Below are 12547 nucleotides of genomic sequence, written 5' to 3' on the forward strand. Positions count from 1 at the left end.
TTTGAAACATTTAGAAAAAGAGAGTCTTCATTTTATAACAACCAACCACTGGAAAGCAGTTTACACTTAAAGGAAAGTTTACCAACTTCCAGTAATAACTTATCCATCCTTAAGCTGCCAACCAATATAAGGATCAAAAGGACAAAATATCTGCAGAGTAGTTAAATATGTCCAAAAGCACATCATTTCTACTGAAATGTAGAAAACTCTCTTTACCACACCACTTAATTAGTGGGTACTACATGTTGCAAAGGCAACTTTAGCCTTCATAGTAACAAAACTGCCATACCATTTCTGGGAAATTATATCTTCCCTAAAAATGAGAGTAAGGTAGCAAGTCCAAGGTACCTCAGGTTCCACCATTCCTTTAGAAGAGTTAGACAAGACCAAATTCAGAGTACTCCAAACTAAGTCGTTCAGAGGCAGGTAGATTTTTAGTCTGCTCTAATAAAAGGACTAAAATCTATCAAACAGAAGTCACTTAGGGAAATAAACATTTAATCAGCATAATGCTATCCTGGCACAAAGTAACAGGGGCATTCCAGTATTTTCTACAACTTTCACCTGCAATTATGCAAGATGGTCAAGTAGCCCTACCATGGAAGTTAAGTGCAGTTTTCAAGTATTCTATGAAGACTAGGATGAACCCAGATTGGCCAATTCAGTATTAGCATACAATGTGTTGAAGTACGGGAACATCTATATCACTGAAAAAGAGAACATCATGCACTTTACTCCAGAGCAAGTCTGCAGGAGAAACCAGAAGAAGAAACTGAGTAGAACAGAAACTAAAAGAAACGCCGTCAGACTCTAGTTATATGGACATTTGTCTAAACTTCAAGTATTTTTAAAGTATCTACCAGATGCCAAATAGAAGATTAGGAGTTGGGGAATTAACTGAGATGAAAACAAATCCCTGCCATTAAGAATCTTATATTCTAGAGCAAGGGTCAGCAAATGTTTCTGTAAAACACCAGACAGTGAAGAGCCCAAGCTTTGCAGGCCATAGAGTCTCTGTTACAACAACTCAATTCTGCTGTTTTAGTGAGAGTCCCAGACCATACAGAAATGAATGAGTGTGCCTGCGTTCCAATAAAACCTTAACTACAAGAACAAGGAGCATGAAGGGTGTGGGTCTTCTAGGCTATCAAAAGGACCATGGCTTTTATTATGAGACGGGGAGCTACTGGGCTTTTTGGGCAGAAGAGTGTAACATTATTTCTATTAAAAAGCATCATTATTAAAAAGGATGATTTCAGCTACTATGTGAATAGTAGGGACGCAAAAAGTTGGGAAAGATAAAAACAGAAAGAGAAGATCAGAAGTTATTACAAGAAAACAAGAGTAAGATAAATTTGTCTTGCACCAGGATGTAGTGGTGATGGTGGCAACGTGTGGTCGAATTCTACTTTACAAGATATTGGTTCAGTTCAGCTCAGACGCTCAGTCACGTCTGACTCTTTGCAACCTCATGGACTAAAGCACGCCAGGCTTCCCTGTCCATCACCAACTCCCGGAGCTTGCTCAAACTCATGTCCATCAAGTTCGGTGATGCCATCCAACCATCTCATCCTCTGTCATCCCCTTTTCCTCCTGTCTTCAATCTTTCCCAGCATCAGGGTCTTTTCCAGTGAGTCAGTTCTTCCCATCAGGTAGCCAAAGTATTGGAGTTTCATCTTCAGCATCAGTCCTTCCCATGAATATTCAGGACTGATTGCCTTTAGGATTGACTGGTTTGATCTCCCTGCAGACCAAGGGACTCTCAAGAGTTTTTTCCAACACCACAGTTCAAAAGCACCAATTCTTTGGTCCTCAGCTTTCCTTATGGCCGGTCCAACTCTCACATCCATACATGACTACTGGAAAAACCACAGCCTTGACTAGATGGACCTTTGTTGGCAAAATAATGGCTCTGCTTTTGAATATGCTGTCCAGGTTGGTCATAGCTTTTCTTCCAAGGAGCGAGTGTCTTTTAATTTCAAGGCTGCAGTCACCATCTGCAGTGATTTTGGAGCCCATGAAAATAAAGTCTGTCACTGTTTCCATTGTTTCCCCATCTATTTGCCATGAAGTGATGGGACCAGATGTCATTTTGAATGTTGAGTTTTAAGCCAGCTTTTCACTCTCCTCTTTCACTTTCATCAAGAGGCTCTTTAGTTCTTCTCTGCTTTCTGCCATAAGGGTGGTGCCATCTGCATATCTGAGGTTATTGATATTTTTCCCAGCAATCATGATTCCAGCTTATGCTTCGTCCAGCCTGGCATTTTGCATGAGGTACTCTGCATAAAAGTTAAGTAAGCAGGTTGACAATATACAGTCTTGACATACTCCTTTCCTAATTTCAAACCAAGATATAATCATCATGATTTGCTAATAGATTGGATGAGAGGATGAAAGAGGAAGAGAGGCAAGGATGACTCCAAGGTTCATGACTTGAGTGAGAAGAAGAATGGAGTCGCCTTTCGGTGACTGGGAATATGTGAGGGAGGATCCAGTTGTGGAAGGAAAATCAGGAGTTTAGTTTTCGACATACTAAGTTCAAGAGGAAAATATTAGACAGACTATTAGATATATGATTCTGGAGTTCAGGAAAGAATCTGTGGTTGATATAAATTTAGAACTTAAATTAGACAGTACTTAAACCTTCAAGACAGGATTAGGTCACCTTATGTGTGCGTATATAAACAAAATAAGTTTAAAATACAAACCCTTAGTTACTCCAATATTTGGAGGAATCAACAAAGGACACTCAGAAGAAGCAGAAAAAGGAGAAAACCTGAAGACAGTGGTATTCTTCAAACTAAGTGAAACCAGGCCTGAAGAACAACTACTTTAAATACTAACAGTAGGTCAAAGGGGAGGAGGACTGAAAGTTGACCACTGGATCAACAACAGATCATTCATGAGAACTGTTCCAGTGAATTCCCAGGGATCAAAGTCTAAGTGGAATGAGTTCAAAAGAGAATATAAAGTTCACAGGGGAGTCAGTAAGTATGCACAACTCTTTCCTAAAGCAGGTTATGGTGCCCAAAAGGTCTGTTTGTTTGGATGGGAGGTTTTATAGCAGGACTGTTTGCTGATACAAACTTACTGTATTTCAAAATGCCTAACTGTAACACAGTTACACTATGAATTAAAATCACAGCTTTGAACTATCACAATGTTATCCTGAGAAAGAGTATAAAGTGTTTTTCCGTGTTTCTTTATTAGCTTTATAACAAAATTTTACCATATTTCCTGAGTCTTGGCCCTATATTCCTTAGGGGAGTGGAGTCTGTGTTAAATCACCTGCTGTGCTGATCAACAGAAGAATGCTAGTTCATTTAATGCATTTCCTACCTGCTAAATGCTTCTTCCAATTAAATTATTTTTGGCAAATTAGTGGCTTCTAGCAGCTAACTGAGGAATTCCTATAGTATAGAAAGGCAAGTTATTCAAGATGTTTGAGCTAAGTAAAATTTGTTTCTTTTGAGAGCCACAAATTAAGTTCATTTCCTAGTACCAATGCTCAGCACATAACTCAAGGGAAAAAATTACTAGCCTCAATATCAGGAAAAAAAGCAAAACCACTGCAGTAACACCTTGATAAGGACTGCTTAGTTTCCAAATGCTTACTGTAAAAAATAAATCATCTTTACTGCTTGCCATATGGACTTTTGGAACTCTGGAATGAATAAAACAGCTTCACATCACTTAACTGTCTATGTTCTTTTTCGCCAACTTAAAAACAATGCTAATTCTTTGATACGCTAAACTCTATATTCTAGGTTCCAAATGAAAATTTTGGTGTTTTGCTTTCTGAAGCACCTACTTAAAAGAATGTTGTTGTCGGTTTTTTTTTGGCCTGAAATTCAAAACATATTTAATATACATCATCCTTATTATGCAGCTCAATCAAGATCTGAATAGCATTGTCTTCATAACTTATAAACAACAAATATTTTTCTGAAAGGGTGCACAGATATGGGAAAGAAACCCCTTTCATAAAATACAGCACCAGTCTGCTTCTGAGGTAGCTGGAAAAGGGAACACTCTAGAAGGGCAGATTGCAAACAGTTTGGATATCGCTCCAGAGTGCTCCAAACTTGGATGAATTTTTGTTATAAATCACCTTGATTAATGGAACACATCTGCTAAAGTAGTTCAGTAATAGCTACACAATTCTCATGGTTTAAAAAACTCAGCCTAGAAAAACTGGTAGAGGTGGGAAGCCTTCAAAAATCACTGGCTTGTCTTTAGAACTAATACTAGCCCTGATCAGAAATAGCTGCCTTTCTTTTTAAAAATGTTTAAGACAAATACATTGTAAGCGAAGTACAATTTGAGGAGATGGGAGCAAAAGTAAGAATAGTAAGTGGAGGATACTTGGGGAGAAGTAGTACTGGCATAGTAAAAAAATACAAATTTTTCAATAGACCCAGGCTATCTGTGTTTGAATTCCAACTGTTTCTCTTATTAACTGTTTGAAATTGAGCAATTTATTTAACCTCCCTGTTGTTCAGTTTTCCTGTCTCTTAAATGCCACTACTAACTACCTGTACTGGGTTACTGTCGTGATGATTAAATAAACTAATCCTTGAAAGAGTTTCAACACTTACCCTGTACTTATTCTGGTACAAAGTAAATACAGGCTAAGTGTTGACCAAAATTATCACAGTTGTTTGTACGTTTATAACATGCACACCAAAGTGAATGGAATACATCTGGAACAAAACAGCAGTGCCCCTAACTTATCCTCTCATCCAACATAAAAATCCAAAGGATGTTTTCCTTGAAAGAATATTTATACATATGTAAAAAAATACATCTTATAGTCCCCTGGTTATTTTTTCTGATTACTAAGCAGAGATTTTATACAAATCCTTTCATCCTAACATTCCTCTTCTAATAATTTCAGAAGAAAACAACAACAGCAGTGTGCACACTGTATAAAGTACAACTGCACACAAGTACCCAGAAATTTATATGTTTTGTTATCCTTTATATGTTTTGTCATTTGTCTGTTGATAATTCTGGCCTCAGATGCTGGGAAAGATTGAAGGCAGGAGGAGAAGGGGATGACAGAGGATAAGACGGTTGGATGGCATCACTGACTCGATGGACACGAGTTTGAGCAAGCTTCGGGAGTTGGTGATGGACAAGGAAGCCTGGCATGCTGCAGTCCATGGTGTTGCAAAGAGTTGGACGGGACTGAGCAACTGAACTGAACTGAATTCTGGCCTCAAGTATATGCTTGTTGCTAAAGCAACTTAGAGGTGACTAGACTGCTTCATGAAATGATAACAGTCATGTGATGGTGAAATAATTATATAAATAACTAACATATTAGAAAAACAAAAAGATAAGTATCCATGATGAAGACCACAGAAAAATACTGATTTGTTACCTGATACTACATTTTCAACTTTAACATTAGGATCACCATCAGCTATTGATTCCTAGGATGTTTAGCACTGTAGTAATAAACATCAAAAGTGTAATAAACATTTGCACAGCTGAACCATAGTCTATTAAGGAAAGTAAATAAATAATAGGTTGATTATTTAATAGTCTATTGATCAAACTTACTTAATAGGGCAACAGAGGCTATTACAGGTAAAAATAAATATACAATGATGAAGACAATTCAACTCCTAATTATATGTTTACATTGGGGATGAAGATAAAGTTACTTAATAGATATAACAGTTCTATTAATAAACTGATAGTGACACAGAACATTTAAACAAAAGTAGAAAATAAATTTATAGTTAAAGTAAGAACAGCATATGCTGAGTAAACAGAAGGCCCTCCTTGCCCTGCCCCACCACAGCTACACGTTCTGTCTCAGCAGGCATGTGATTGGTGGAGGGGGCTGACACGTTACATGCTCTTCACTCTTCCACTCTACTGCGTCTGCTCTTTTTTCCTAACTGGGTTGGTAAGTTGACTACACCAAAAGTATACAAAATATCTATTCTGAACATTTAAACAGGATAAAAAAAAAAAAAACTATATGACTACATTTGATTTTACCAAATTTTTCATTATCAAGCCAGTGGAAAAACTAAGCCAGAATTCCAGATTGCATTTAGTTGTCACATCTCCTTCGTCTCCTCCAATCTACGACAATCCCTGACTTTCCTTTTTTAAAGACTTTGACACTTTTGAAGAGTATTGGTCAGTTATGTTGCAGGATGACCCTCAATTATGGTTTGTCTGTTGTTTTCTCATGATTAGACTGGGGCTGTAATTTCTTGTTACACGAATACCACAAAAGTGATGTGCCCTTCTCAGTGCTTCAATTCAGGGGCTACATTATATTGGCATGTCTTATCACTGGTGAAGCGAACCTTGAGCACTCAGTTAAGGTAGTGTCTGCCAGGTTTCTCCTCCACAAAGTTACTATTTCTCCCTTTGGAAAAATACCTTGGGAGAGATACTTTGAGACTATGCAAATCTACAATTTTCCCTCAAACCTTTGCCCAATATTTTGACACCGCTGGTGAATCCTGCCTTCAACAACTAATACTGAGATGTTTGTATGGGGCTTTAAAAGGAAATAAAATACATAAATTATAACGGTCATGTTGTTTGTGATACAAACATACACTTACATATTCTTATCCTACTGAATACATCATTTTAATTTATATTCAAACATGAATAAGTTATTTTCATTTGTCAGTGTGTTCAGTTAACGTTAATCAACTGTGATACCAATGAATAACATAATTGAAATGTTACTTACATAACTATGGCTTTTAAAGAAACCTGCTGGACTACTGGTGAGAATTTTGTCTCCTTCCAAACCAATTACTCTTTTACAAATATTTGATTTTGGATCACTCGGGCTTTTTGCAACCACAATGTCACCTCTGAGGGGAAAAAGTCAAAGAAAGTCAGTGTTATTATTAAACATAAACACATGCATGACACTGCTACAATACTTTTATAAAGCAACTTAAAGCCACACCCTTTATCCTCTCACATACTAACCCTCCCATACATTTACCAGCTTTGAGAACCTCGAGACTAACTTTATGGGTCAGAATCCAAAAATGAGAGTGATGGAAAAACTATTAGAAGATTCTAAAATTTTTGACAATTCCACGAGAATTACCTTCTTGCACTGTACTTAGTCTGTTACTTCTGTGTCTAAATTTTTAGAACCAAAACTATAAAAAAGCAATTCATGTAAATATCACCAGACTAACCAAGCAAATTTTACTGCCCTGCCTGTAACACTGACTGACTCTACAGCTTATATAAAGGTAGAGACATAATCTATGTTTCTCTAGAGCTTAAAGAACTGAGAAATCGCAGCATGTAAATTATATAAACCTAGATAGTTCACAGTACAGTCAAAAGGACTTATATTTGAAGAAAAATTTTCAGAAGACTTAGCCAGAAAAAATACTAAAAGCTGTCTAAACATAAGATACAAAAAATAAACTGGCATATCATACATATAAAACCAATATGGACAGGGTTACATATGGAAGAGATGATTCGTGGAATAAGTAACAATTTGCATGTATTAGAAGACTAAGTAAGATACTTAAAATTGGAAAGGAAGGAGACAAAAATATAGGACTAATGTCCCAACCAAAAAGAATACAACACTATTTCTGCATGAAATGAGCATGAAATGAATTCTGTTGCTCACACTTGAAAGGATTTAATATATTTACTTATTGTCTCTACCAGGTTCTTAAAATAATCTGATGCTGCTTATGATAAAAGATACATATATCAAAATCAAAAGTCATAAAAATAAATGATGATGGTTAAATTAGAAACCTAGTTATTTCTATATGTAAGTATTATATTGAGTCTGAAGCTTTTTGGTAGTCAAGTTAAAAAAGAAATTATGTTTATCATCTGCCAATCATTAACTAATAAAATAAGGTTTAGTTTGAAAAATATGACAAAATTTTTCTTAACAACTAATCACAGGAAAAGATATGTATGTAAGGAAAGTAAACATAGCATCTTTATCAGAAATTTTACAGAAATTACAACAGTATTCAGAATAGTCATTTCTTCAGGCTATTCTTAATAAGAGCTGAATGCTATTAAAACACTAAACTCTGTAATTTGGAGTGCAATATAAGGCTTACACTTGTTTGAAAATGGGATAAAGCATCTCTTTTCAACCAACTGGAACTATGGCAGCAGAACTGTTCAGATGAAGAAATTTGCAAACATTGTAACATATGTAACATACTATAAAGTTGATTATGGCTAGCTTTGGGGAAAGAAATGTTCTCCGTGGGAGTCTTATTCAGCTTAAGTTTGTTAACAAAAAAATCAGTATGATCCTCAAAACAAACTGCATTTGAATGGCAACATAAAAAATCATAATTTAGTCAAAGTTTTTTTATAGAAAGCATTATTACTGTAGACTGAACTTCCAGTGGTCTAACCAGATATTATAGGCAAAGAACTTAGATCAAAAAAGATAACCTAGAACTCTCAACTCTTTCAAATAGCATTTTAAAATAAACTTAACTAAGATTCAAATTTTCCTATATCATTTATAATCATCCTTATTATTCTAATAGATTATAAGCTTTTGAGATGAAGGATCAACCTCTTACTCAACCTAACATTCTCTATAGGGTAGAGCACATCTTATAAATGAGGTGCTCATTGACTGTTCAAAGAGTACGTAGTAATAAGGGATGACTGTCTCGAGCATGAAAGTTCTGTCCACTGGACTGAAAAATCCATGTGTTTTAGATACCAGATATGCAGACTTTTATCTTCCCTAAATGGATGGCTATTCTGTCTTTAGAAACAGGCAGCTAGCAAGAGTATCTCTTGTCAGGTGTCAGAGATTCCTCTGAAATCTCAGAGTTCTGTGCTGCAGATTAATGAAAAAAATATTCAGTATAGTAATATTTTTAAAGTAGAGTTACCAACTGACTACCTTGGTTGTAAAAGTTACTTTGTTATGTCTCACATAAATGCCAAATTTTGAGCTGTCTTTCCAGCTAATGGGTTCCCTGAATGAACAGAATACAAAATGAAACTTTCAAAAAAATCTTATTTACTAAATATAGTTATTTATATTATCCATCTGACTCCAGAGTATCCCCTCCAAAACAGACAATATTGAAGTATTCATTCAGAAACTATGTAGCCAATGAATCCAGCTTCTTGTTAAGGATGCTTAAAGACTGTGAATTACGTGATCAGCATGGAAAACAGACGCTTGTCTTCACATTGTAGTGAACCTAGGTCTCCAGTTAATCCAAAGACTGTAATAAGTTATTTTGATACAAGGTAAAAAGAAAAGGAAGCGAGAATATAACCTGTTATATAAACTTTATTTTATTACCCCCATATCTATCAATTCGGCATCCTGAAGTTGTTCGGGATAAAAGATCTGAAGAATTACCTAAGGCCCAAGCTAGACCATAATGCTTGAGGAAGAGAGTTTCTATCTACAGAATCTAAGATGGCGGAAGATCAGTAAATGCAAAGAATAGTTTTACACTGTTCTTAGTGATTTTCCAGTAATGTGGAATACACTATAGAAAAGGTCAATAATGAACGAGGAAAGCCTAAACCTACTTAGGCCATAAGATAAATAACAGCTCAAGTGAGTAAAATTTATATTTTCTCAAGATGAAATATAATACAGATTGACTTTTTAAGAGTTATGAAAAACTAATGGACCCCAAAATTTAAGGACTCAAAGAGGTTCTCTTTAGAAATTACATTAAATGACTAATACTTAACATCAATTCAGAAGGAATAACACTCTAGGAGTTAAGTAGAATAAATAATATCTTAAGGATTGGAAACACCATTTAGAACAGGATTTTAAAAGATTTAGTGGCCAATAATATTTGCCAAGGAATTTTGTAACTTAATATAATTAATCAGAAAACTCATAATAGATAGGATTCCTGGCTCCCAGCTATATACAGTGCTATATAGTCTAAAAGTCATCAACTGCTCATCACAGACTACAGAGATTAAGACAGTCACCAATAGAAATGCAGGATTATATTGAAAATTAAGAAATCAAATCACTAAGATTTGAATATGTAACTGGCTCCTAAGTCTCTAGTTCCTTAAACGATCCAAGAGACTGCATGTTTAGAGAGACTATTAGAATTTCTCACAGTGAGAGAAAAAATTTGAGTAAAAATTTCATCCAGTTGGTCATTAATTTGGTTATTTACAGAAGAGTTTTTAAAGCTAATGTTAAGAAACTGCAGAAAAGACACAATATATATGTGTGTTTTCACCATGAATTTAATATATTTGTGACAGAAATTTACCTTTGGATACCATAAAAATGTCGACTAAGATTTTCTGCAAAGACAATATCTGAATTTTGAATTGTAGGCTCCATTGATGGTCCAGAACACTGAAAGAGAGGTAATTTTTAAATTTAACTTGAAAACCTTTTAAAATATAAATATCTGATCAGGCTTAAAAGAAAATCAAGCAAATGTTCTTTAAACTTGGAGAATGATTTATAATAAGCTGGTAGCGCCAAGAGAAGTTCAACTCTACAGAGAAGCCAGCAAATCTGGAAACACAGGCAAAATTTATTTTAAATGGTCTATTAATATTATATTATAAAAGATGAATAACATTACCTCTGGTTCCAAATTTTGGCCATCTTGTAAAATTTAAGTGCTTTGAGGGCAGTGACTTTGTCTCTTAAGTTCCCAATTGCTAATCAAGATCAAGAACAGTGCTTAGCATAAACTTGATACTCAACACACACTTATTGAATGAACAGTTAATGACTTTTTTCTTCTTGCTATGACCAAATATCATCCAGAAGCCCATGACAGTAATTTAGCAAGTGGTATCATACTATTTTCAACTAACTGGTGTCTTTCATTCTCTTCCAGAGAATAGTTTATTCATTCTGGGGGGCTGCAACTTACATTTTCTACTGAAAAATACTGGCATAATGAGATGCACTTTAAAAACTTTCATGTTAGTGTGTCTTAAAACAATAATCTTCATATATACCTCAAAACAGGTATGAGGTACATACGCACAGGGAGTTGGTGATGGACAGGGAAGCCTGGCGTGCTGCAGTCCCTGTGTTGCCAAGAGTTGGACAAGACCGAGTGACTGAACTGAACTTATACCTCAAAACTGTAGTATATTATCATTGTAATCTAAAAAATATAAATACAACAGTCTTTACTCAATTCAGTTGTATGTAAATAAAACTTTTTACTCAAAACCTCCTACTCAGGCAGAAAAAAAGACCACAATGAAAGTTTTTTGCTATTTCTGTAGTCTACTGGAAGCACCAGTATAGATTAATAAAAAAAAATCAAAGGGGAATTTCAGTTAGATATATTTATTTGCCTAGTTATTAGAATTATTCCAACTTGAGATTATACGACTATAAATCTCTTTAGGGTAAACCTGTAAACATAGCAACACCAATAGCAAAACTCACTGACCGAACAATCAACCAATTTACTATTTCATGTATATGACAAAAGGTGAATACTGTCATGGCTGATAGATTTATGATGCAATATTAAGAAAATACATTGGGAAAAGGACAGCCTTATCATTTTAATTTTGACACAAGGCAGAATAAATCATTTGTTTTAGTAACAGTTATTGACATTCTTCACAGAAATTAAAAAGTAGGATTTTTGAAAATCAGAGCAATATGTGCTGAAATTCCAAGTCTACTTGGAATTGTGGGACCTATAGAAAGTTACTTGAGCTTTCTGAGCCTCAGCTTTCTCATGTACATAGTATTAGTAGATTTCTAATAAGTAGTTCAGGGGCTTCCCTGGTGGCTCAGTGGTAAACAATTCGCTTGCAACACAGGAGATGCGGACTCAGTCCCCTGGTCAGGAAGATCCTCTGAACAAGGAAATGGCAACCCACTCTAATATTTCTGCCTGGGAAATCCCATGGATGGAGGAGCCTGGTGGGCTACAATCCATGGGGTCGCAAGAGTTGGACACAGCTTAGCAACTAAATAACAATAATACGTATCTCACAGAGTGTAAGAGATTAAATGAGTTAATAAACATAAAATATCAAACACGTCCTGGAGTGCAGTAATATTCAACAATGGTAAAAACTAATATTTCATTAGATTAATAGGGGCTTTTGTGTCCCTGAAAGAAACAATACAGGACCACATTTAAAGTTACAGTTCTTCTGTTTTACATCAGTGCCAATGCAAACAAACACTCTTCCTTCAATTTAAAAAAATAACATATTTTATATGATTATTTTCTTGAATGTGAGCACTTACCACGAGAACACCACCAACGTATTCAAAAGCACAATGAGCTATGCAGCCATACTGAATAGTATAGCCAACAAGTCGAAAGGTTTTTCCCAGAACACCACGAAGCATAGTTCTATGTAGACTCTGCTACCATTGGCCTGATGGTAAATTTCAAAAAGTTTCATGATCAATACTATTTTAAAACACGTAAGAGATAACTCTACTGTAAAATATTTTACAATTACCCAAAGTATAGTAAATGGCTAATATGATTTGTGCAGAAAATCAAAAGTTTACTTTCATTTTTTCTATAAAGATTTT

At 35.2% G+C, this 12547-nt stretch overlaps 1 protein-coding gene across 9 annotated transcripts in view; it reads right to left on the bottom strand.

Moving 5' to 3' along the window:
• The window catches only part of IMMP1L (inner mitochondrial membrane peptidase subunit 1), a 77131-nt gene that overhangs the window by 18231 nt on the left and 46353 nt on the right, over positions 1-12547 (bottom strand). For 7 of the 9 annotated variants that reach the window (XM_070767633.1, XM_019974940.2, XM_019974941.2 and 4 more), the window contains 3 exons: positions 12251-12384; positions 10278-10366; positions 6731-6857 (listed from right to left, as the gene is read on the bottom strand). In XM_070767633.1, coding sequence (XP_070623734.1) covers positions 6731-6857; positions 10278-10366; positions 12251-12355 — 321 coding nt within the window. In that variant the 5' untranslated portion in view covers positions 12356-12384. The remainder of the gene's footprint in view (positions 1-6730; positions 6858-10277; positions 10367-12250; positions 12385-12547) is intronic. The other 2 variants (XR_011560622.1, XR_011560623.1) reach the window with 2 other exon arrangements.

The sequence above is a fragment of the Bos indicus genome, chromosome 15 (genome assembly GCF_029378745.1).
Source record: "Bos indicus isolate NIAB-ARS_2022 breed Sahiwal x Tharparkar chromosome 15, NIAB-ARS_B.indTharparkar_mat_pri_1.0, whole genome shotgun sequence".
Classification (NCBI taxonomy): Eukaryota; Metazoa; Chordata; class Mammalia; order Artiodactyla; family Bovidae; genus Bos; species Bos indicus.